This window comes from Gekko japonicus, unplaced genomic scaffold, assembly GCF_001447785.1.
Source record: "Gekko japonicus isolate JY-2015 unplaced genomic scaffold, Gekko_japonicus_V1.1 scaffold2328, whole genome shotgun sequence".
Classification (NCBI taxonomy): domain Eukaryota; kingdom Metazoa; phylum Chordata; class Lepidosauria; order Squamata; family Gekkonidae; genus Gekko; species Gekko japonicus.
Genome location: NW_015161474.1, coordinates 199,803 through 226,218, shown reverse-complemented (window position 1 = coordinate 226,218; position 26,416 = coordinate 199,803). Strand labels below are relative to the sequence as shown.

The 26,416-nt window shown below is 46.0% G+C and overlaps 1 protein-coding gene across 1 annotated transcript in view; it reads right to left on the bottom strand.

Annotated features, from left to right (window-relative positions):
- The window catches only part of CDH9 (cadherin 9), a 160,840-nt gene that overhangs the window by 26,802 nt on the left and 107,622 nt on the right, over positions 1-26,416 (bottom strand). The window contains exons 5-8 of the mRNA XM_015429143.1: positions 21,731-21,918; positions 13,393-13,646; positions 7,405-7,541; positions 4,175-4,296 (exon numbers count right to left, since the gene is read on the bottom strand). Of these exons, the coding sequence (XP_015284629.1) occupies positions 4,175-4,296; positions 7,405-7,541; positions 13,393-13,646; positions 21,731-21,918 (701 nt within the window). The remainder of the gene's footprint in view (positions 1-4,174; positions 4,297-7,404; positions 7,542-13,392; positions 13,647-21,730; positions 21,919-26,416) is intronic.

The window sequence follows — 26,416 nt, the reverse complement described above, 5'->3', positions numbered from 1 at the left end:
ACCCAAGAAATAACACTTTTGGTATGTGTCCATTGTGCTATTCTTATGCAAGCAGTATAGTTGCAACTGTTCCATGCCTCCACTATGTGCAGCTACTGTAGCAAGGAATGTTTAAACCACCATATGGAATGTCTTAACCAAAACATATGACTCTTACTGTTTGAACTTTTGTTAGTTGCCTGCCTGCCTCACACAGGTCCCAGTCACATGGCCTGCAAAATGTGTGGGGGGGAGCGTGGCTGTTTGCCCCAGAGCAAAATAACGCGTGGCCGCCTGATCACATGTCCTGTCAAGGTCCCGTGGTTAGGGTGGGAGGTGCCGATCACACAGCTCTCCTGCAGCGGGGCAAAGAAGCAGCGGGGCGTGATCACACCAGCAATCTCTAGGTGCCGCTTCCGTGGCTTCTGGCCACTGTGTGACACAGAGTGTTGGACTGGATGGGCCTTTGGCCTGATCCAACATTGGCGTCTCTTATGTTCTTATGTTCTTATCCGTCTCTTTAGCACGACAAATGCTCCGTGTGAACGGGGCCATAAATAATCAGACCTACTAAAAATAACAAACAAAGCCGTATTTTCCTCCTCTGAAATTGTTTCCTTTAGACTGTTTTACAGGGCAATCCTAAGTGTATACACTCAGAAGTAAGTTCCACTGAGTCGAACTGGAATTAATCTCTTGTAGACATTGGAATCAATATATCTAATTCTCAGTGTGGCCACATCTGTGGCTACTTAAATCTGGAGACTGGGGCCATGGACAAACAAGACCGATCTTTCTACAAACCTGAGAAAAGACCCAGATTTGCAGAAAACATCTGAAATCCTAAAAAAATAATACATTACCCCAGTGATAAAAGGGGCACCTGTAGCTTTAAGAAACGTACACTGTTATTGGTCATTGTGAGACACCCACCACAGAATTCAAGTCTTGGTCTCTGTCAGGAAAAGGTTCAGGGGATCAGGGCTCTTCTCGGGCTGATTTGCCTTTGTGGGAAGAATCACTGGGGCCCGGCCAAGGCAGCCACCACCAGGCACCGTGCTACCATGCAGGCTGCATGACTCACCAAGGACTGGCTGCTTGCCAATATTCAACAGCAGCCACTCTGTGAAAGCCAGTGTAGTGGTTAGAGTTTCAGAGTAGGATCTAGATGACACAGCTGAATCCCTACTACTCTGTGGAAGCTCACGTTCGGCCAGTCACACAGGGTTCATGGGGCTGCTGGGATGATAAACTGGAGAAGAGGAGAATGATTTAAGCTGCTGTGGAGAAAAGTGGGGTATAAATGAACTAAATGAATAATAAATATAATTTTCAGAGCAGGAGATAAATAAAAGGTAGATTGGTTGGGGGGGTGAAAAGAAGAAAGGGAAGCAGGGAAAGGTGAAGATTGGTTGGGTGAGAAGAAGAAAGGGAAGCAGGGGAAGGTGAGGATATGGGGGGGGTGAAAAGAAGAAAGGGAAGCAGGGAAAGGTGAAGATATGGGGTTGCTGAGAGGAGAGAAAGAGGAAATAGTGTGGAATGGGGGAGATAAATAAAAGGTAGGTTGGTTGGGGGGGGTGAAAAGAAGAAAGGGAAGCAGGGAAAGGTGAAGATATGGGGTTGCTGAGAGGAGAGAAAGAGGAAATAGTGTGGAATGGGGGAGATAAATAAAAGGTAGGTTGGTTGGGGGGGGTGAAAAGAAGAAAGGGAAGCAGGGAAAGGTGAAGATATGGGGTTGCTGAGAGGAGAGAAAGAGGAAATAGTGTGGAATGGGGGAGATAAATAAAAGGTAGGTTGGTTGGGGGGGGTGAAAAGAAGAAAGGGAAGCAGGGAAAGGTGAAGATATGGGGTTGCTGAGAGGAGAGAAAGAGGAAATAGTGTGGAATGGGGGAGATAAATAAAAGGTAGGTTGGTTGGGGGGGGTGAAAAGAAGAAAGGGAAGCAGGGAAAGGTGAAGATATGGGGTTGCTGAGAGGAGAGAAAGAGGAAATAGTGTGGAATGGGGGAGATAAATAAAAGGTAGGTTGGTTGGGGGGGGTGAAAAGAAGAAAGGGAAGCAGGGAAAGGTGAAGATATGGGGTTGCTGAGAGGAGAGAAAGAGGAAATAGTGTGGAGTGGAGATACGGTGAAGCCCCCCCCAAAGTCCTTTCAGGTTCTTCACCATGCAAACAGGCCAGGCTCAGCTGCCACTGTGCAACATGGCCAGAGTTTTCCCAAGGAGAGGCTGCCGGTGGGAGGGCAGGAGGGAAAGCTGAAGGCAGGAGGGCAGATGGGTATGTTGCCTGGTGGGTGAGAAGGAGAGAAGAAAGCAGTAAAAGAGGACAGACTATAGAGTCTTTCGAGGACGGGGAAAATGGAGTGGTGGCAGAGGGGGGGATTTGATGCCCCCCCCCAAGGACCCCTTGTTATTTACTATTCTCTGTTTAGTTTTGCAGCCTCAGCATGGAGGTGTCTGTGCTCTACACCTCATGAAGGCCACTTCCTCGCTGCCATTTTTGTCACTCGTTTATCCCTATTGCTTCAGGGTCCCCCCCCCCCCACAATGTGTTTTGTTCACTCTAGTAGTCCTAGAGGAAGCAAAACACATTTGGAAAAGGGTGGGGGGAACCCAAAGTGATGGGGACAAGAGAGTAATGAAAATGACAGTGTGGAAGTGGCCTAAATGTTGTAAGAAAGCTTAACCCATGCTTGAGTCTTGGATCCGGTTTCATAACTTGTACCCAATGTCATTCAAGATGAAATAATCTCACCACTCTACAATTGCTCAAGATTACTTCCTCGTGTCTTCTTAGTTTTGACCATTCCAAGAGCTGTTAACAGCCAGCATTAATCGGATCATCACCAAATTATAGGGAATCTTCGGAAATGGCTCTGGTTAGAATTCATGAACATTCACTCAGTACTGTTTGTTTTAACACATGCAAATAGTCCTCACTGTGAACCGGCAACCTATTTACCCAGAACAACCCAAGGTGAGAAATAAATAAACATGAATGCTCATGAGCATCAACCTTTCCTTGCTTCTCTCACTGTGGTGGTGTTCTGTTGAAGTGTTATCACGATCACAGGAATTGCTGCTGACGATGGTTGCAGTCTAGACCGATTCCAAGGAAAATGGATTATGGTCAAAATTCATGATGTCCTTCCTATTTTATACAATGTGTTTGGTGCTTACAAAACCTACAGCCTTTAAGGATGTTGTTGTACTGGGAAAAAAGATTTCAGATTCACTGAGATTGTGCACGGAGGCTGTGCTCTTGGTTTTCCCTCCTTCTGAGATTAGGGTTGTGATACCAGCAGGGGTCATTTCGTAGAAAAAGAGGTGCAGGAGCTCATTAGCATAACTCATTTGCATATGTCACACCCCCTGACATCACCGGAAGTGTGTCAGAAGGCAACACCCACCACTCAGGCTCCACTGGACTGTTTTGGATTGCTAGCTATTGGGGGGGGGGAACGTGCAGATCTGTCCTTGCAGAGGAGGGAGAGCTTGTACCTGAATAAACCTTGACCTTAAAGGTGCCACTGGATTGTTTTGGACTGGGGGGGGGCTCTGCAGCTTACCTGGCTGCTTCTTGCTCTGACTGAGGGCTGCTGGGAGCAGGGGGTGGGGCTTATTGCATGTCCCCGCCCCCTGAGGTCTTTACTGCAGGAGCTCCGCTCCTGTGCGCTCCTGCAGGAAATGACCCCTGGATACCAGAGATGGGTCACTTTTAGTTGTGGTGTCTCATTAATGGAATGGACTACCCCCTTTACATCAGTCTCTCTCTTTCACATTCCAGTTAAAACCCATTCTATTTGCACAAGTCTTTTAAGAGGTCTTTTTTATTGCCACCAGGTTTTTGTAGGTGCCCCTTATTAATGCAGTATTTCTTCAAGTTTAATGTATGTTTCTACTTCTGAAATATTTCCTTCTTTTGTAAGCCACCTTGAACATTTTTTTGGGGGGGAGGGGGAGGGACGGTTTAAGTAAGGAAGCAAATCTGTTTTCTTCTTTCCCATTTGGAAATGTTTGTGAAAACACGTTGTACACATAGAGAGTATTAGGAATTTCTGGGTATTTTTCACACCTGTACTAAGCAAGAAAGGATAGGGATGCCACTATAAGCCTGCTAAAGAAATGCACCCATTAATGGGAGTGAGGAAGCCACAGAAACCAGATACAAGTGTCTTACTACACCAAGTGTACATTTACCTGTCCTGCTTTTGCATTTTCACAAACAAACGTTTCATAGTACTTGGCAAATTCTGGCGCGTGGTCATTTATGTCTAAAATCCTAATGAAGATGGGTGCCTGGGTGCTTTGTTTGGGGTTGCCTGGAAGTAAAGAGAGACAAGACATGCAGCATAACCACAGTGTCACACTGATAACATACCCAATACCTGATCAGATATTGGAATTACAGAGCAAATTTATTTTCACCCTCCTTCTTTTTCCTTAAGCGAAGTGTTAGCATGGCTAGTGGGTTTTTAGGGGGGCAGGGGGAGTGTCAGCAAGCTGCCAATTGTTTATTATTGTTTGCATGTTTGCATCTATATATGTCCCCCCCTCCATACATGTGCTCCAGTAATCATGTGCACATTTCCCCTATTGCTTTGCATTCCTTTCAGTATACGCCAGCCATGCTTTGATGTAACGTTATCTATCCAAGGCCACAGGGGAAAGAGCAAGTGCGCTTTGCTTTGTTTGTAATTAGTAGAGACTGTGTGAATTGCAGGATTATTTATATTAAAGTAGCAGTTGCTTTCCCAAGGTTTGGGCGCGAGAGAAACCCTTTGGGTGCACGCGGGAACCATGCTTATAGGCTGTAATGATTATGAACTTGCTTTAACCTTTCTAGCTCTCTGAGGAATTGTTATTCTGAACAGTGCTTCTGTTCAAGTGCTCCATGGCTTCAATAAAGTAAAACCTTCTTGCAAGTGTGTACTACGTTGTTTGTTGTGGGACCTGACAGGGAGGAACCTGATTCTGTTTAATATTTGACCTGATCTAAGGAGAATAGGTGAAGGGACAAGAAATGTCCCAAAGCCTGAGGTGCAATAGGCATGGGTTGCAGAGAGATGACAAAAGAGAAATCTATCTCTCTCCCCCCAAATACTAGAACTGAAGGGCAGCCAATGAAGCTGACGGGCAGTAGATTCAGGATGAACAAAAGGAATTTGCATTCCTTTCAGTATACGCCAGCCATGCTTTGATGTAACGTTATCTATCCAAGGCCACAGGGGAAAGAGCAAGTGCGCTTTGCTTTGTTTGTAATTAGTAGAGACTGTGTGAATTGCAGGATTATTTATATTAAAGTAGCAGTTGCTTTCCCAAGGTTTGGGCGCGAGAGAAACCCTTTGGGTGCACGCGGGAACCATGCTTATAGGCTGTAATGATTATGAACTTGCTTTAACCTTTCTAGCTCTCTGAGGAATTGTTATTCTGAACAGTGCTTCTGTTCAAGTGCTCCATGGCTTCAATAAAGTAAAACCTTCTTGCAAGTGTGTACTACGTTGTTTGTTGTGGGACCTGACAGGGAGGAACCTGATTCTGTTTAATATTTGACCTGATCTAAGGAGAATAGGTGAAGGGACAAGAAATGTCCCAAAGCCTGAGGTGCAATAGGCATGGGTTGCAGAGAGATGACAAAAGAGAAATCTATCTCTCTCCCCCCAAATACTAGAACTGAAGGGCAGCCAATGAAGCTGACGGGCAGTAGATTCAGGACGGACAAGAGGAAATACTTCTTTATACAATGAGAGATTAAAACGTGGAATTCACTGCTAGAGGATGTAGTGATGGCCAAAGGTATAGATCGCTTAAACGGGGGACTAGACAGATTGATGAAGGATAAGTCTATCAATGGCTGCTAGCCATGTTGATTGAAGGGAACCTCCACATTCAGAGGCAACAAATCCCTGAATTCCAGAGCCAGGAGGCAACATCAGGGGAATGTCTTGGCCTCTATGCTCTGTTGTTGGCTGTCCAGAGGAACTGGTTGTCCGCTGTGTGAGACAGGATGCTGAACTAGATGGACCATTGGTCTGATCCAGCAGGGCTCTTCTGATGTTCTTAGGAAGGCCTCGGCCTCTATGCCCTGTGGTTGGCCCTCCAGAGGAACTGGTTGGCCAATGTGTGAGACAGGATGCTGGACTAGATGGGCTACTGGTCTGATCCAGCGAGCTCTTCTTTTGTTCTTATGTTAATAACACTAAGCTAAACCTTGGCAGTGAAATACGACATCCAACATTAATTCACTCTTGATGTTCAAAGGGAGTGTGTTGTATGCTAATGCACGTGGGATAGTGTTACACACTCCAGCAGACCGCACTATAAGGTGAAGGCCTCTCTGACACCTATATGTTTTAATTGTTAATATTAAGTTAACAGTTCATATTTTGCAGGCTTAAGGTGTATTGAAGATTAATGTGGAGTATCTTTAGGAACTTGGATTGCACCACCATAGTCAATTGATAATCTTAGTAAAAAGCGCGTGGAGATATGCCTGCAATTTTAGGCCTACTGAAATTATGTGGATCACATCAAAGAGAGGCAGAAACCTAAGAACCCCTTTAGAAGCTCAGTCACTGGCTTGGTGGTTGCAGCAGTTTTTGTGTTTGCTCCCGTCCAGCCAGAAAACAGCTGAGAGCTTCCACCCACATACATTTCTGTGGTAACATGATAAGCAGCCTAGTGAGTTATCTGCATGGCTGTGGATTATGGTGTCACGGGAACCCACGTATTCAAGCCTTCTCTGACCAGCAGGGTAGCAACCACGGGAGATGCTGCAACTGTGCTAGTATAAATGTTTAAATGAGGTTAAACCAGCTTCCCAGGGAACTGGAGGACTGAATTCCTCCACAGCGAGCAGCCTTCCTCTGAGGAAGCCTTTCTTCTCCTGGAGCAAGGCTGCCTCCCCCTTAGACAAACAGAGTGATAAGATCTCAGCCATTATGTTCAGTTAGCAGTGGTGTTTTCCTCCAGTACAAGGTGGTTTCCCCTAATGGAAGGAAGCCGCTTACATCTGGGTAAGCCTCTCTGCACTGGAAGAAAAGACTACCACTGCTAGCAGAATCGATCCACGGGATCTTACCCATTGTTGTAATAGGGGCTGTCTGAAATCTCTTTCAAAATCCACACAGAGTTATTATTCCAAGAATCTGGGTGTGTGAGGGAAGGGGGGTAATCAAAAGAGCACAAAACAAATGCAATATTGCAATATAGTTCTAATCTATAAATCTTTATCTACCAACTCACACCTCTATGTTCTAAAAAAAAAGGTCACATTTTTTAAACATTTAAGCAGTTGGATTGCAACGCCTCTGTGTTTGCAGTGTATGCGATGGCGGATTAATTCATCGCGAGTACAATTCCTGCATGCTTGCGTAGTACATAGAAACTTCAGAAACACTTATTAAAAGTGCAACACCTCTGTGACTTACTGATTTCAGTGGCTATGACAGTGAGGTTGTGCCATGGGGTTGATTCTCGGTCAAGTGTCTTTGAGATGAATATGGATCCATTTCCAGAGTGTATGTTGAATATTCTATCCAAATCCGTGTGCCGATTCAGAGAGTATCTGTGAAATTACAGCACTTTGGTCACAATCTTGGATTGTTATATTTTTATTGAAGTTTAAAGTCCTATATATTTGACAAAGGTTTAAAATAATGTACAAAGCATTTTATTCCCATCAGGAACTCACACCTTTTATATTCCTCCATTAATTCAACAGCAACAAAAACAGGAAAGAAAAAGGTTTTAAAACAACCCAATGAATATTTCAATTCTGTTGTCCTTTTTTAATAGTAATTTCCCAAAAAGAAGAAGAAGAGATTGGATTTATACCCCACCCTTCACTACCCAAAGGAGTCTCAGAGCGACTTAAAATCTCCTGGCCCTTCCTCTCCCCACAACAGATATGCTGTGAGGTAGGTGGGGCAGAAACTGGGGGGAGACAGAAACTGCTCTTTTTCAAGAACAGCTCTTATCAGAACTACAGCTTGCCCAAGGTCATCCAACAGGTGCAAGTGGAGGAGTGGGGAATCAAACCCGGTTCTCCCGGATTAGAGTCCGCGCACTTCACCACTACACCAAACTACATCAAGAAAAAAATCCCATTGTAATGCCCCTTTCTCACTTGCACAGAGTGCCTACCACTGGTCTCCACGACCCCTCTCCCACAGGTTTAGGGTTACAAGTAGCTCAGGCCATCACACATCACTACCCTTCTTGCCTAGTTTAATATAGAGAGTGAGCCATGGCCTTTTCCCCTCTCAGGTCCTCTCTCACAGAGACATCAGCAGAACAAATTTAGAGTCCAGCGGCACCTTTAAGACCCACAAAAAGCAGATGGGGTAGCCCTGCCGCCCTCTAGTAATTTCCTCTCAGTCAAACACTACACAGAGTTATCGAGGTTCGGGACTCAAACACGGTTCCATTCACACCCACACACACACACACATACACAAACTACTTAAGCTAATATCTCAGTAGGTAGGTAGATAGGTTGACAGGCAGACAGACAGACAGATAGATACAGACAGACAAAGAGGCAAGATAGATAGAGATCTTAACCAGCCCAGGCCCCGGTCAATTGGCAAAGTTGCCGGGAGAGAGGCACGGATGGTGGGCAGATTATCCGGGCATGATCACACCCCAACATCTGGGAAGTGGACCGCACCCATGGCTTACCGCTGACAATGCGAGTTAAAAAACTAGTACCTCCAGGGTACCAGTAAACGTTTGCCACGGGCTGCCTCCAGACTCCCGTGGTGTGATCGCGCTGGTGCACGGCATTCCCCTCCGGTCCCTCGTTTACCCATCGGCGCCAAGGCAAGGACCCGTGGTGTGCTGCCGGTGCATCTGACCGCGTAATCGCGGATCAAACTGCGCCGGGGCAATTAGCCATGCCTCCCCCCCGTGATATCCGGCCCGTGTGACCGGGGACAAAAGCAACAGTTTTCGTGACGGGACATGGGCGGGCGCCGGATGCCACGAGCTACCACCGGAAACGTGATCAGACGCTTGTCCTTGCCCTGAGGTTTCTGGAAACTAGTACCTCGGAGGTACTAGTTTCTTACGGCACATCTTCGGTGGGAAGCCTCAGGTTAGCCACAGGAGCTCTACACTTCCCAGATGTTGTGGTTTGATCATGCCCGGAAAGTCCGCCTATCTTCCACCTCTGTAGCGTGGCTAATGCTCCGTGTGACCGCAGCCTATATATATATATATCTAAGAAGAGCTCTGTAAGCTCTCGGAGGATTGGCTACATTAGGGGGGTGTCGCCTAATATGCAAAGGAGTCCCTGCTACAAAAAGAGCCCAGCTTTGTACGGCCTGGGACTAGGGTCACCAGCCTCCCTCACTGGGGGGGGGGCAGTTCTCCCAGAATTACAACTGATCTCCAGACCACAGAGTTCAGTTCCTCTAGAGAAAAGGTCAGCTTTGGGAGGAGAACTGCATGGGCTTATACCCCAGTGAAGTCCTTCGCGTCTACTCAATCCTCAAAAAACAGGATTGAGTAGACGCGGGGGAAATCGCACGAAGCTGCGGGGCAAAATGCGGCCGCGCAGCAGCTTGTGTGAAATTGGCACGTACCATCGGGCCAAAGAGAAGAGTGAGCGCGGAGCAGCGCTTGTGGGAAATCACCCACTGTTTATCCTCACAACAACAGCATCCCTGCAAGGTAGGTTATGCTGTGACAGCATGGCTGGCCCAAGCTCACTTAGCAAAATGTATTTATTTATTTTTATTTATTTATTTTTCACATTTGTATCCCGCCCTCCCCGATGGGCTCAGGGTGGCTCACAAGGGCAAGGTGCATCCATGCCATGATTAAAACATAAATACATAATAAAAACATCCAACATCATTAAAAACAACGGTGCTCAGTCAGTTATTAATGTGACTCCAAGATGGATCAACTCAGTTCCAAGTGTCCTATGATGTTATGCCCACATGGAGACGGTTTATCAGATCTTCTATCCAATTCCAGATTCTTCCTCAGGGCCTCGTCAGTGCATCCTTTAAGGTACCATGATGGTGGTGGTATAGTGGGGTGGTGGTTCCTACTCCAAGGCCTGGTGGAAGAGCTCCATCTTACAGGCCCTGCGGAACTGCATAAGGTCCCGCAGGGCCTGGATCTCCCTCGGGAGCTCGTTCCACCAGGTAGGAGCCACCACTGAAAAAGCCCTGACCCTGGTCGCAGCTAGGTTAGCATCCTTGGGGCCCGGGATGACCAACAAATTTTGGGCCCCCGACCGTAGTGCTCTTGGGGGAACATGTGGGGAAAGGCAGTCCCTCAGGTAGGCTGGACCCTGGCCATATAGGGCTTTATAGGTAAGAACCAGCACTTTGAAGCCAGTCTGATAGTCAAGCTACTTCATCACATGGGTTTTATAGTTTTATTATAGTTGTTTATCTGGGTATCAGTTGTCCAGGAGAAAGACAGGTATGTAAATATTTTAAATAAATAAACATCCTTTTTAAAAAACAAACAAACAAACCTTAGATATTAGTAAATGTGGATGTTCTTAGGTTGTTTGCTCTTTTGATGACTCTAATGTTCTAAGGTACCAACATAAATGATTGTTCATCATAAGTGCATAGCTGTTATATGCATACTGGGACAAAAAAGGGATGTCGGATATGTCGATTTTGTCTGTCATGATAAGAACATTTAGGACAACCTCCCTTCCAAAAATAGTGCATTTTGAAACATGCCCGGAACAAAGGACACTTTCTTTTCCTATAAAGCTATTGATGTTTTTTTCCCCTGCATACATTTTGCAATTGTGCTGATATCTTTTGTTGTTGAAGATTTACATAGACATTAGGCTTGTCATTCAAGTGTCAAACAAAATGTCAATAATAGCAGTGCGAAAGAATCCAAATATTTTGGATAGCAGGAATCAAGAATATGGAGTCACACATGCCCCTGCACAATCACTTCCTCCTAACCTAATCTACCTCCAGGTAGAGAAGTCAAGTCCTCCCTGGCCATAGGCAGGGGGTTGGGGGTAGGGTTACCAGTAATGGGTTAAATGCAGTGTCCCCACTAAGCTGTGCTTGGGTGTGCTGACACACTAATTTTTAGGCCAAAGTGCATGGATTTTTGCCTGAGCACAGGGTGACAAAATTCACTCCTGCTTGCTTCCTTCTCCGGGGCTGCTGATTCCTCCCTCAATCACATGGGAGAGATGCAAAGCCAAGCCTCCCTTCCCTCTATTGTCTGAGGTCTCCTCCTGCCCCCTCCTCCTTTGGAGAGGAAGGGGAGGGAGGGGAAGAGGACGGGCCAAACTGCCAGTCTGAACTCAGCCAAAGTTTGAGTCCAGTAGCACCTTTAAGACCAACAAAGTTTTATTCAAAGTATAAGCTTTCATGGGCATGCACACTTCTTCAGAGGGAGGGGGGATTCCAAAAAGATTAGCTAAGTGTTACTGCATTTTGTTCCAGATCGAAGTCTTTTGTGTGTTCCCAACTTGGAGCAGGGTGGTGGTGGGGGGAGAAATTCATCCCCCAAATCAGAGTCACAATTGTCAGCTAGGCCTCTAGCTGCCATGGAGTGAACGGGGTGCCTCTGGAATTTTAGGTTTCCTTTCTCTGTGCCTTCAGTGTTTCTTTATCTCTGTAACATGAGCATTTGACCTTGGTGTCTAGCACCAGCTTTCTCTTGGGAAACTAGACCCATTAGCTTTGGCTATTCTGTGATTGGCTCCAGGCCGTAAGGGGACCCACTTGAATGATGTATACCTGCTTGCTTTGTGCACTTATTGCCAGTCCTGACACAAGATGTGTAACGACAATCTGAATACTTCAGTGTTTCAATAAACTGTACTTCTGTGCAAGAAAGTTGTTGAGAACTGATTGCTTCAGGAGTCTGACAACAATCTGGGGTCCAAGATCTGAGGAGTCTGGGGAGCAGGGGAGCCATGACCAGTGTTCCCTCTAAGCTGAGTTAGTGTGAGCTAGCTCACAGTTTTTTAGTCTCTGGCTCACACATGTTTGTCTTCGCTCAGGAAGGATGGCTCCAGAGTAACCTAATTTATGCAGCAGCCAAACCGCTCGCTCACAACTTTGATGCCAGTTGCTCACGAAGTAGAATTCTTGCTCACAAGATTCCACAGCTTAGAGGGAACATTGGCCATGACTGCGAAGTTGGTGGTTGGAAATGAGGGGCATCGATGCAGATTCCCTGCCCTTTGGCAAGGCCTTTGGGAAAGAAGGGGTGAGGGACTGCACAGGGGCTGAATGGGGAGGTGGGCAGCTCTCTGGATTGCCCCCCTGTTGCAGGTTCTTGCTGCCTCCCAGACCCCCACTTGGCAAGCAGCTGTTGTGACAAAGAGCACGGAGGCCACCCGGTCTCTGCAATGACTGTCATTGCCACATGGGCTCCTGGAGAGAATACAGGACGGGGTGCGCAAGGCAGACATAACTTGCAGTGGGATGTGCAAATGGCAAGAATGCCTATTAGAAAGGAGGGGAGACCCATGAATGCCCACGGGCTGCCTTGGAACGCATCGAAAGATTGCAAAGGGTGCCAGAAAAACCAGTAGTGGGATTTCTCGTGGTCCTGGGAGTTGAAGGAGGGCCCTTGTGACTAGAATGCATGCTCTCCGTGTGCAGTGATGGTTTTGAGAGTGGAAGGAGAGCCCCTGAGAGCAGGGCGAGTGCGCTTAATCTGGAATGACAGCTCAGAGAATAGAATGACAGCCCTGGGATTAACGGGTCAGTTGCTAGGAGGGGAATCACTGTCTCTGGGGGCTGAATGACAGCCTAGAGAGTGGTATTCCAAAGAGACAGCCCTGTTAGTCTATTGCAGAAAAATAAATCAGAAGTCTAGCACAGCGTTGCCAGCTCCAGGTTGGGAAATTCCTGTAGAGCTAGGGGTGAGTGTGGTTTGAGGAGGGGAGGGACAGGAGGGGGAGGGGAGATTGGATTTATATCCCATCCTTCACTACTTGAACAGTGGTTTACAATCTCCTTTCCCTTCCCCTCACCACAACAGGACAGGGCTCTTTTTGTAGCAGGGACTCCTTTGCATATTAGACAACACACCCCTAATGTAGCCAATCCTCCAAGAGCTTACAGTAGCCCCTGTAAGAAGAGCTCTGTAAGCCCTTGGAGGATTGGATACATTAGGGGTGTGTTGCCTAATATGCAAAGGAGTTCCTGCTGCAAAAAGAGCCCAGGAAAATGACCGTCACAACAGGAATGTGAATCTGCCTATAAATGACAGGATTTCAACATTAGCTTCTTCGCTACACTTAACAAGACAATCCTAAACACAGTTGTGCTGTTCTAAGACCACAGAAGTCAGTGTTAGACTTTGATGCTGCCCTTCTTTTCTTAGAGATATTTGGGAGCATAAGAGAGGTATAAACATTTGATACACTTTCTTTTTTGTGCTCTGTGTGGAAGGCAACTTACTTGATTGCGTTCTTCACTACATCTGGGTCTTGAGCTATTACTTGGCCAACGATGCTGCCTTCCCTGGCATCTTCGTCCACTTCTATTAAACTAGAGGGCATGGTAAACACCGGCGGTTCGTCCACGTCTTCCACAAAAACTTTGACAAAAGCCGAATCCTTAAATGGGCCCAGGTGGAAAAACCGTGGGTCCAGATGCGTGTTGGTGGCCTCCACTTTTAGGGTGTAGAGATTCTTCTTTTCATAATCTAATTGCTTGCATGGAAATGTAGGAGAGGAAAGAAAGGCATGCCACATGAACAGAGAGGTATAAACATTTATAGAAGAAAAGAGGGGGGGGAAACAACAACCCCAAACCAATTTCAGAGGAATGGAGAAGAAAGAAACACATGCCACATGAACAGAGAGGGGAAAGGGGGGGGACGATTTCATAGGAGTTGGGAAACAGTACTTTAGGAAATCAATAGTTAAAAGACTGAGGCCCCGGTCACACGGAAGGTTTTGGGCCAGGAGAAGGACGGATTGGGGGCGCAGCAAACGGGTGCGATCTCACCGCAACATCTGGGCAGCGGCGTGCACCCGTCCCTGATCTGGCCCTTCAGGCCAAAAATCCACTGTTAAAATAAACCACCTACAGAAAAGGACTTACCAGAAAGGCTGCGGCAAGCGTGGGATTGCCAGCGTGTCCTTCTGCTGGCACATCCGAGGCTCCCAGCCGAACTGCGCATGCGCACACATGCGCAGTCGGCTGCCTTGGTCTCCCATTGGTGGCTTCCTCCCCGGCATCTGATCATGCTGGGGAGCAAAAGCGCGGCGGCTCAGGGGATCTGTGTGATCCCGCCGCCGTGTGTCTTTTTTGGTGCGCCTCTGAATAGCCGCACTTTGGCTGTCTTTTTTCCTGCCGTGTGGCAGGGGCCTGAAGCTTTTTTTTGGGGGGGAGGCCCTAATGATTATTTCTTCCATGCATAGTTTGTAAGATATGTCAGCCACTGTGAGTGGCTTCTTGATTGTTCCCTCTGGTATATTATCATGACAAGAATACAGAGAGGAGTTCTCATTGACTGATCTCTGGCATCAGAACTCCCTTCCTTCAATACAATTCTAATTCAGGGATCTCCGACACGGTATCTGTGGGCACCATGGAAACCTGCGGACACCTTTCCTGGTATCTGCCCCCTGTTCTAAAACACTGTCTAGCCTTCATGGGAGAGAAGGTATGAAAAGTCCTACCCCACACCCCTTCATCAGAACTCTCTTCCTTCAATGACATGGTGTCTGTGGGTGCCATGGGAACCTGCGGACACCTTTCCTGGTATCTGCCAAGTATTTTTAGAAAACGGGCAGGGCCAAGTAGGTCTTTTGCCCGGCAAAGCTTCCAACTTGTCACTGGAGATTTGATTGACTGTGTATTTATTTTTAAAAAACAAAACAACTTTGGTTTGTGGGGGGAAATGTTTTGTCAGTAGCTGCCACCACAGCAGAAGGATCTTCACAGTGTGTGACTGAAGTTAAGTTGTGTCAGCCATTTTATGACTAGCTATACCCCCTGAGGGAGCTGTTTTGTGGCAGCCATTTTGTGGCTGTGCCCACCATGCTGTGTCAGAAGAACTCTATAGGTGCTTGCAGGCTGGAAAAGGTGGGGGACTCCCATTCTAATGTTCGTCTGAGAAAATGCAGGGCCTTTCTATCTTCATACGTACTTAATGGGAGAATATAAGCTTTCTTCATATTTTCTGCATTTTTATGCACAGTACATTTGATTGCATTAATGTGCTACTTGAGTTTTTAAAAAAAAAAAATAGTACAGTTCTACACAAATTATTAGGAACTTGCTTTACCATTGTGCTTTAAACACCGTGGGCATTCTGCAAGTGTTGTTACATCCCTTCGCTGCCTCTGCAAAGCTACCTGGCCCCACTGCTTGCCCTCCTGTTGGCACCTGGTATTTTTGGCCACTGCATGACAGAGTGTTGGACTAGAGGGGCCATTGGCCTGATCCAACATTGGCTTCTCTTATGTTCTACCTCTTCAAGCCTTGGTCAAAGAGTGAAATGTGACTTGGCTGATACCATGGTGGATATATGTTCCTGGCTGCCGCCTGCTTTGCTCCTCTGTCTCAGATTTATGAACATACATGTACCTTGTGTTATTCTATAGAGAAATGGAATGCTGGCCGCTATAGTGCAGAAGTGCAGATAGTGAAGGAGCTAGCTAATTAAAATGTTTCCCATTTCCTAACTTTTCTCATTAGGAAGTGTTAGACTGCGTATGTAACCAAGTTTCAAGGTTCTCGCTGTTGAAAAATATATATTCACACCTCTGATATAAACATCAGTGTGAATGTACAAGATCAAAATATCTTTGAATATTTTTTTCAACCATATGTACATCGAAGGCTGCAGAGCAGCCCCTGTGGCCAAAAGAAAAAGGACCCCCCCCCCTTTAAAAACAAGGAATGATGAGAGAGGTAACTTACCAACTCATTGACTGAACAAGAATTCTTTCTAGGAATTCATAGTTACTCATTTAACCACTGGCAAAACGGCAAAACATAGTGAATTACCCTCTTGATTCCTAGAGAGGCTATTGGCTGCTGTTGTGTGAGTCGGTGAGCACAAAATGAGGCAGACTAACTCCTTGGGAATCCCAGAGTATCCCAGGCCAAGGGAATTTTGTACCTCCCATCCACATTCCTCTCAGTGGCTCCCCATACCAACTAGGGTGGGCAGGTCTCCCAGTTTGGCAGGAGCGCTCCCACCCCTTGGGCTCCGTTCCGACTGCTGCTTGGTGTAGCAGTGGGAACCAAAAGAAGGAAAAAGCGGCATCACCACAACATGCCAACTTCACTTCCTGTTAGATATTTGGAAGTGACATCACAGCAGTTCTGTGACACTGCAATATCACTTCTGGGTAAGGATCGGGAAATCTCTGGAGATTGGGTGGGTGGAACCCGGGGACAGCGGCATTTCGGAAGGGGTGGGGCTTCAACAGGGTAAAATGCCCTACAGTCCACCCTTCAAAGCAGCCATTTTCTCCAAAGGAACATCTCTGTAGTCTGGAGGTAGGGTAGCCATCCTCCAGGTAGTAAGAAACTCAAACAGCAGAGGTGCATGGAAGGGAGTAAGTAAGGTGATACATCACAGTAATTGGTCTTATGTACTCTAGTTCCAGCTCCTGCCAACCTAGCAGTTTGAAAGCAAGAAATTGCAAGTAGATAAATAGGTACCACTTCGGTGGGAAGGTAACAGCGTTCCATGCGCCTCCGTGTTTAGTCATGCCGGCCGCATGACCACAGAAACGTCTTTGGGCAGCGCTGGGTCTTCGGCTTTGAAACGGAGATGAGCACCGCAACCCTAGAGTAGGAGTCGTCTGGCTTTCGAGCAAGGGAACCTTTACCTTTACCTTTTTACATTGAGAATGGGAAAAAAAAGATGCTGTGTATTATTCAGTACTGGAGCTGGGTGGTTTTGGTGTTCCACTTTTGAGGAAGCCAGGTGTTATGGCAACTTGAAGCCAGCGGGGCTGTGAAGTGGATACACAAGAGGAAGAGGAATTATAAGCATCTCTATTTGGACTTCTCACTGTTTGAGGAATTTGACTTGGGCTATTTCTGAAGGTGTATTAATAGGACTGCTTTTGTACTTGGCCTGTGTACTTTTGAGTTTCTGATGACTATGTCGTATTTTTTGGGGGGAAAGCAACCCCTCTGTTTATATAGTTTGAGATGATTATACTTGGTGGTGGCTGAATATGTTTTTCATTATTTATGCATGGTTTCATCTTTTGTACCTTTTGTACCGCATCGTCCAGGTAGTGGCTGGGGATCTTCTGCTATTGCAAGTGATCTCCGGGCGACAGAGATCAGTCCACCTGGACAAAGATGGCCACTTTGGAAGGTGGAGTCTGTGGCATTATACCCCACTGAAGTCCCTCCCCTCCCCAAACCCCGCCCTCCTCAGGCTCCACCCCCCAAAATCTCCAGGTGTTTCCCAACCCAGAGCTGGCAACCATGTCTGGAGGTCAGTTGTAATTCCAGAACCAGAACAGCCATTTTTACATTATCTGACTTATGCATGGGTAAATTCAAGAGCTGAGGTTCCAGTGAAATTTACATGCCTGAAGAAGAGTTGTCCGAAACACGCAGGTTATGCCCGGGAGGCGTGTTGCTAGGCTTGCTTGCTAGCTGAATCACCTCATGGGAAAATACGTCTACTAGGCTTGCTTGCTAAGCTGAATCATCACAGTGAGAAATACAAGCTGCCTGCTAGCTTTACCTGATGGATCGTCACTTGGGAAATGTGCAATAGGTTGCTGCATTGTTCGGTGCAAATAACTGTACATTGGTATCTATCCTCCATCAGGAAGAAGACAGTTTATACTGGAGTGGGTTTCTGCGATGATGGACTCTTCGTGTTACGTAATTTAGTTTGACAGTGTTTGAAATGTTGATGTTGTAGTTTGAAAGTGTTTACAATACACTAGAGTTGATGTTGTGTATATAAATCAAATATATTTAGCTATAAGTGGATGTGAATATTGTGTTTATTATTTCAACATGGTGTTTTCTGTGTTTACCCACCTGGAAGTCAGCAGTCCTATTTCCTAGTAGGCAGGGCTATTTTTGGGCAGGAACGCACAGGAACGGAGTTCCGGCTGGCTCCCAAGTTGGCCACACCCAGCAGGCACTCATTAGCATAACAGGCCACACCCAACAGCAGGAACTCATTAGGATTGGCTACATTAGGGGTGTGTGGCCTAACATGCAAAGGAGGTCCTGCTCCAATAAAAGCCCTGGGTTTTGACAACAAAGAAGGTAAACAGAATAAGAAGCAAAAGGTGGGTGTGGCTGGATGACCACACTTCTGGTAACACAGGGGTGTGGCCTAATATGCTAATGATCTGTGCTGTCATGGGTGTGGCCTAATATGCTAATGAGTTCCTGCTGTTGGGTATGGCCTATTATGCTAATGAGTTCCTGCTGGGCTTTTTCTAGAAAAAGAGCCCTGCTAGTAGGTAACTAGAAGTGGCATTGTGTGGCTTGATGTCACCATGCTTCACCACGAAAAGCTCCCGGGAGTTGTTAGGATAAGGAAGGTGAGGGCCAACATTTCATGTACCTCAAATCCCAAAATATAATTATTTGCTAGGATGCTCCACTGAAATCAATGAGTCTTACTTCCAAATGAGTGGGCTGAGAGCCGCAGCTTTAACGGCCGAAATAACGAGCTCTGAAACAATAATGACTCTGAAGCAAATTCCCTATTCATTTAATATTGTATATAGCTTTGTTACATTTTTTTTGCTGCTGTTGTTGTCCGTTAATCGATACTAATCATTCTTTCGTCTCACTGGAAAGAGCTGAAACCCGCTACATTTGGCATGCACAATTAGGCGCGCACGGCATCCCACCGAAATCAATGGCAAAATTGTTGTTGATCTGAGCGATTCAGAAGTACACCCATTCAAAATGACGACTCCTGCAACAATTAGTGCTAAATATAGGTCAGGCAGAAGTTCTTCTCATTTTAGAGAAACCTTTCCACCTTTGGGACAATCATTTTAGGCACCTCTGAACTCTGAAACAACTGCAAAGGCGATATAAAGCTTGTTCTTATAAAAGGTAGGCTATTTTGCAAGCTTCGATTAAAAAAAAAATAAAGTATCCCAATTCTGGTTAGTGTTTGAAATATGAAGATTGATGGGACAAGACCTGGGGCTATTTTGTTTTTGATAAACTAACAGTAGAACTGGAACATTATAATGTAGAAAGCTGAAAATCATATTTTACTGAAAAATGGTCACCTTTTGTTAAGTTTTCAGTAAGTCATATGAATTTTTCAAAAATCAATATCTTAAATAAGTCTGATATTAGACTGCTTATCTCTCACTAAACTGACTATGGAAGAAATGAAGTTTTTTTGCTATGTTTATAGTTGTGCTCTCTTATTAAAAAACTAGTTTTTTGTCTTGCTATAGAGTTAGATTGGTATTGTCGAAGTTAACTATGTACTTGATTTGTTATTGGATGTAACAGGATATTTTGAAACTCTGTTATTATTTTGTACCAAACGGACTGTATCTACTTGGAAGTTTGTTACAATTGTAAAAATTCAAAATTTTAGAATCTAATAAAACTTTAAAAAAAGATTGATGGGTGGGGTTTTTTTAAATTTCAACTACAGATTTCAAATAAAATTCAGATTATTTATAAATGGGTTTAAATAATACTAAGTGCGCGCGCCATGGGGTTTTCAAGGCAAGAGGTAAGCAGAGGTGGTTTGCTGTTGGTTTTGTCCGCATCACAATCCTCAGGGGTCATTTCGTAGAAAAAGAGGTGCAGGAGCTCATTAGCATAACCCATTAGCATAACTTATTTGCATACGCCACACCCCCGGACATACCGGAAGTGTGTCAGAAGGCAACACCCACCGCTCAGGCTCCACTGGACTGTTTTGGATTGCTAGCTATTGGTGGGGGGGCATGCAGATCTGTCCTCACAGAGGCGGGAGAGCTTGTACCTGAATAAAACTTGGACTTAAAGGTCCCACTGCTCTCTTTTGGATTGCTAGCTATTGGGGGGGGGGAATGCACAGATCTGCCTTCAAAGAGGAGGGAGAGCTTGTACCTGAAGGCGGGCTGGGGGGGGAGCTCTGCAACTTACCTGGCTGCTTCTTGCTCCTCGTGGCCTGACTGACGGCTGCTGGGAGCAGGGAGCGGGGCTTGTTGCATGTGCCCACCCCCTGGGCTCCTTACTGCCGGAGCTCCGCTCCTGTGCGCTCCTGCAGGAAATGACCCCTGACAATCCTAGACTTTCCTGGTAATCTCCCGTCCAAAATCCGTGACCACCCCTGCAGAGCTTCTGAGCTCTGATAAGCTCAGGCTAGTCAGCACTATCCAGGCTTTTTAATAAAGGCTCTAAGAAAGAATAAATACTAGCTTCGTTAACAATTAGCGAAAAGGACTCAGTTCATAACTATTGATTTCCTTTTGCTGTATTTAATTTGTAGTGCAGTTCTAAGCAGAGTTGTACACTTGAAGCCAAAAGGTTTAGGAAGGTGTAACTCTGCCGAAGATTGCATCATTAGTGGACTGAGTTCAACCTCTGTCCAATCATACTGACCATAAGGAGTTGAATTAAACCATGGTTTTGTCTTTGTGTCCGTAATGGACTTGTACGTAGCTCACTTAAATGGCACCCTTGCGCAATGTGAACTATGGCTAAAACGATCTGTCTTTAGGGCAGATTTAATAACAAACGATTGGCACAGTAATGAGATAATACGGAGAACAAGAAAAACTGTGAGAAAGTGACGCTTAATATATGTCTTTAAAGAATCATGGAAAAGTGAACAAAACTAGTATACATAATCATAGAAAAATATATTGACGGTGATCTCCGGAATGTCTTGCCGTTTCGAAGGAAGATCTTCTTCTGAACAAAGATGTCGGACAAAATCTGTCTCTCAGTAATTCATATCCTCTGGTGACGTCTCACAATTATCAAGGAAGATTTTATATAGAGAGAACTCACCAATGTTCATAACAGCTGTAATGTATAGTAGAACCTGCCATAGGTTAAGATGCATTACAATCATCTTCCTTTTCACAGTTTTTCTCGTTCTCCGTATTTAGGGCAGATTTGCCAGCTCTGGATTAGGAAATACCTGCAGAATTTGGGGGTGGAGCCTGAGGGGGCAGGGTTTAGGGAGGGGAGGGACTTCAATGGGGTATAATGCCATAGAGTCCACCTTCCAAAGCAGCCATTTTCTCCAGGGAAACTTATCTCAATTACCTGGCGTTCAGTTGTAATCCCAGGAGATCTCCAGCCACCACCTGGAGGTTGGCAACCCTACCTTAGAATTTTCCCACAGCTCTCGTCAGAGTTCCGTCTAGAAGGACCACCTCATGAGTAGTCCAAGGGTTGACCACATGATTAGAGACTACACTCCCTCAAACTCCTGCCTTTAGGACAACATGGAATACTTTCTTACTAATCAAACTGCACAGATTTCAGCTGGTGGGCCGCTCCCTCAACGGGGTTTCCGTAGCCCTCTTTCAAAAACTACCGTGCAGAAATGTTTGCACCCACCTGACAGGACAGAGCCATTCGAGAATACCCTTTTAGGTGTACTGCCATGTTAAAAACACTCCTCCCCCATGAACCTCGTATGGTTTGAAATTTAACAGTTCCCTGAAGAAGAAAGAGAAGAGACGGCCAGATCTGTTAGTTTCTCTACAGTTGACCCCCTCAAGACACCTACTCCTATTTCTTCCCTCAGAAAGAAACCTAAGACCTGAAGTGCTAAGTTCAATAAAAAAGAGAAGGAAGAGAAATAAACCTTTTTGACAGTTATAATCCCTTCCTGTGTGTCCTTGTCAGTGATGATATCGAACGTGTCCGATCCATCTCCATCAGCAATGCTGTATTCGGTTTCAGCGTTTTCGCCCACGTCGGGGTCGTTGGCTTTTATTCTGCCAAGTGAAGTCCCAAGAGGTGCGGACTCCAGAGAGCTGATCTGATATGAGCCTAGGAAACAAACAAAACACAAGAATGGTGTGTTATGTGGTTGTGTGCGCACACAGTCATTTGTATGCGGGTATTTCATCTCGATAAATAATCGGGGGGGGGACAACAAAAGCAAAGAGTGTTTTCCCTCAGGATCCCAGCCACATAAAGAAAAACACCATCAGCCACCACCAGTAAACTTGAATACAGAGGTAGTCAGAGCTTCTGGTCAAAGAAAAGGGTTTTGTTTTGTTTTTTAAAGGTAATTCGAACAATTCTTAGAACCACATTTCTTATCAACTTTGTAGCCCTCCGGATATAAGCAATACAGCAGTCCTGCAGTGATTTATGCCTTAACTTATCTAGCAGCATTAATTTTTTTTAATGATTGCAAGTTAGATTTAAAAAACAACAACAAACAACTTTGGCTTGTGTGACTTTGGAAACTGGAGGGAACTGAAAGCTAGAATTGCCACTGAATTTCACCTAGAGCAACACCAGCAATCGCTTGGGAGACCTCTGCTTGGGCCAATGTTTTGTGGGAATTTCCAAGGGAAGTTAAAAGCACTTCAATCAGATCAGCGGATTTTCTCGATGAGGTGCCCTGTCTATGCCTGGGGTGCACCGATCCAGCGGTTTTTGGCATGGAGTGTGTAGATGTTACATCTTAATGCCAGAGGGTGCCCCGCGTGCGAGCAGTGGGGCACTTCTACTTGCTTTGTGAGCTCCAATTAGAATCTGGAGTGTAACAATTTAATTTCTAAATAGCCTGAAACCTTTTTGCCTGTTGAGAAACCTGCACACACAAAAAGGTTGTCTTAACCAAGCTTCTCCTTATGAGGATCCTGATCTGCAATCTCTGCTGCTTTGCCTGCAAAGCCTTTTCCATTCACTCCGGGCAAGTCAGTCTTCTGGTGGCATGCCCCTGATAAACATAGGCAGTGGGGGGGGGGAGGACCTAGAGGGTTGGCCCTGGCCTCTGCCTTGGGGTTGCCAACTCTGGGTTTGGAAATATCTGGAAACTTTAGGGTGGAATCAGGGAGAGTGGGGCTTAGGGAGGGTAGGGGCCTTGGTAGGGTCCACCTTCCAAAGCAGCGATTCTCTCCAGGAGAAGTGGAGTAAATGTTTAAATAAATAAATAAATAAACAAGCTACCTATGTAGTCTGGAGTTCAGTTATAACTGAGAACCTAAGAGAAGCCATGTTGGATCAGGCCAATGGCCCGTCCAGTCCAACACTCTGTGTCACAGAGTGGCCCAAACCCCGGTGCCATCAGGAGGTCCACCAGCGCAGCCAGAATTCCAGAAGCCCTCCCACTGTTGCCTCCCAAGCACCAAGAATACAGAGCATCACTGCCCCAGACATAGAGGAATTTCAGACAGATGATATAATCCGGAAGAGGAATGATTCCCAAACGGTTTCTGGTCTGTCATTTCAGACAGAACCATTTTAGAACCAGTTCCCTACTGGAATATATTTGTAATTTCACACACAAATGCTTCTGTCCTGTTTAGGAAACGGGGCTGAAGCATTTTACCTGTCAACCACTTCCAAGTAGTCTTCAGTTTCCTCTCCCAGTTCTGATGCGCTTTTTCCCGCCGTTTTTTGCCTGCGCGGACGATCTCTGGCTTTAAAAAAAAAATATTTGCTTTAGAGCGCTATAACGGTATAATGCAATAATGCAACAGCATTATATCAACCCCATTGGAATGCCTGGAGTGTTGTGTTATGGCACTATAGTGCTATAGCGCTCTAAAGTGAACGGTAAAAAAAAAAGCCGGAGATCACCCGTGTGGGTGAAAAATGGCAGGGAAAAAGCGGGAAAAAGTGTTGCAGTCTGAAATGGCAAACCGCTTCAGATCCAGCTCTTTACCGGAAGGGAAAAACCATGTGTGAAATGGTAGCCCTATACCAATTTTCTCCACGACGGATCAAAAACGGCTTCAAAACAGGTTAAAAAGGGTAATGTGAAATTCCTCATAGTGTTCCATCTATATCTTGTGGCTAACAATCACTGATAGACTTCATATGTTTATTCTGGGAGATCTCCTGTCCCTACCTGGAGGATGGCAGCCCCACTCTGCCTACATATGATTGTTGGAACTTGAATACCTTGTTGACCCATGCAAACATGCTGTAGAAGCATGGGCTCCATCCCACTGAGTGGGACTGCTCAGAATGTTCCATGTTTGTAAGGCCCATAAGTAGAATGGCCATCCTCCAGATCTGTTGCCCTGGAGGAAATGGCCACATTGGAAGGTGAACTCTATGGCATTGTACTCCACTGAAGTCCCTCCCCTCCCTAAACCACAGCCTCCTCAGGCTTCGCTCCCAAAATCTCCAGGCATTTCCCAACTTGGAGTTGGCAACCTTACCCATAAGATGGTTAAAAGACAGGGCTGCCAACTGCAGGTTGGGAAATTCCTGGAGATTCGGGGGTGGAACATAGGCAGGGAGTGATTTGAGGATGGAAGGGACCTCATTGTGGCACAGTGCCCTACGGCCCACTCGCCAGCATTGCTATTTTCTCCAAGGGAACAGATCACTGTAGTCTTGAGATCAGTTGTAATCCTAGGAGATCTCCAGGTCCCATCTGGAGACTGACAACCCTGTTATGAGAAGACGGCCCTTTTCAGCAGTCACCCCTTTCCCTGTGGAATCTGCTGCTTGAGATCACACACCAAAGCTACCTCTCTCTATGTTTGGAGGAGGAAGGCATGCCTTTCATGACTTTTAGGAGCCTTCTACAAGCATCTTACTTAAAGGCAGGTGTCATTTCGTAGAAAAAGAGGTGCAGGAGCTCATTAGCATAACTCATTAGCATAACTTATTTGCATATACCACACCCCCTGACATCACTGGAAGTGTGTCAGAAGGCAACACCCACCGCTCAGGCTCCACTGGACTGTTTTGGATTGCTAGCTAATGTGGGGGGACGGACGTGCAGATCTGTCCTCGCAGAGGAGGGAGAGCTTGTACCTGAATAAAACTTGGTCTTAAAGGTGCCACTGGACTGTTTTGGACCGGGGGGCCGGGGGGAGCTCTGCAACTACTTGCTCTGACTCAGGGCTGCTAGGAGCAGGGGATGGGGCTTGTTGCATGTGCCTGCCCCCTGGGCTCTTTACTGCAGGAGCTCCGCTCCTGTGCGCTCCAGCAGGAAATGACCCCTGTTTTTTTTTTAGGGGGCAGCATAATCCCCTGAGAAGTCAGAAACTGTAGGGTTGCCAGGTCTGGGTTGGGAAATCCCTGGAGATTTTGGGGGAGAGCAGAGTTTGGGGAGGCGAGGGGAGTGATCTCAGCAGGCTATAATGCCACAGGGTCCACCTTCCAAAGCAACCCTTTTCTCCAGGGGAACTGATCTCTGGAGTCTGGAGACCAATTGGAAAGGTAGGAGGCCTCCAGGCCCCACCTGGAAGTTGGTAACCCTGCAATGGGACTAGCATTCTGGCCCCCTTCATTGCACCATCTCATTCTCTTTCATGTACAGAAAGGCTGTTAATTCAGTTCACACGTGCTATAGGAAGAGATGGTGGGATGAAGAGGTGATAGAACGAACTGTCTACCCCTTCAGAGGACAGGCCATGGATTCCAGCATTGTATATTCCTTCATATAAACCTAAACAGCATGATAAAAAGTAGAGACATCACCCTGCCAACAAAAGTCCGCATGGTCAAAGCAATGGTATTCCCAGTAGTTATGTATGGCTGCGAGAGTTGGACTATAAGGAAGGCCGAGCGCCGAAGAATAGATTCTTCTGAACTATGGTGCTGGAGAAGACTCTTGAGAGTCCCTTGGACTGCAAGAAGATCAAATCAGTCAATCCTAAAAGAAATCAACCCTGACTGTTCCCTGGAAGGCCAGATAATGAAACTGAAGCTCAAATACTTTGGCCACCAAATGAGAAAGGAGCACTCCCTGGAGAAGACCCTGATGCTGGGAAAGACTGAAGGTCAAAGAAGATGGGGACGGCAAAGGATGAGATGTTTAGACAGTGTCATAGATGCAATGAACATGAAGTTGAGTCAACTTCAGAGGGCAGCGGAAAACAGGAAGGCCTGGCGTGATCTGATCCATGGGGTCGTGAAGAGTCGGACTTGACTGTGCGACTGAACAACAACAACATATTCCTTCATATACAAAACAACACAAGCAAATAGAAACTAGACCTCAGGAAGAAAGGCTCCCCACTTTCTCTTTGTTTGTAGTTGTTGTTGTTTGTAGCGCTGTTTTTCTATTAAGAGGCACTAGGTCATATTTTAGCATGAGGTAGAATTCCAAAATTCAGAAGTGATGCCCTCCATCTCACTGGGTCAGCATCCTATCACCTCATTCACGGGTATGTATAAAGCAGGCTATAGCATCCGATCAGAGGCAACACAAAGGGTTTCCTGAGCACTCAAGAAAAGGCATGTTTGACTGTATTATTTTTTCCCTGCTTGCATTTTGGACCAAGAAGCTAATTAAAGTTGTGCTCACACAGTCAATAAACAAAAAGCAATACCGTGTAATCACAACTCG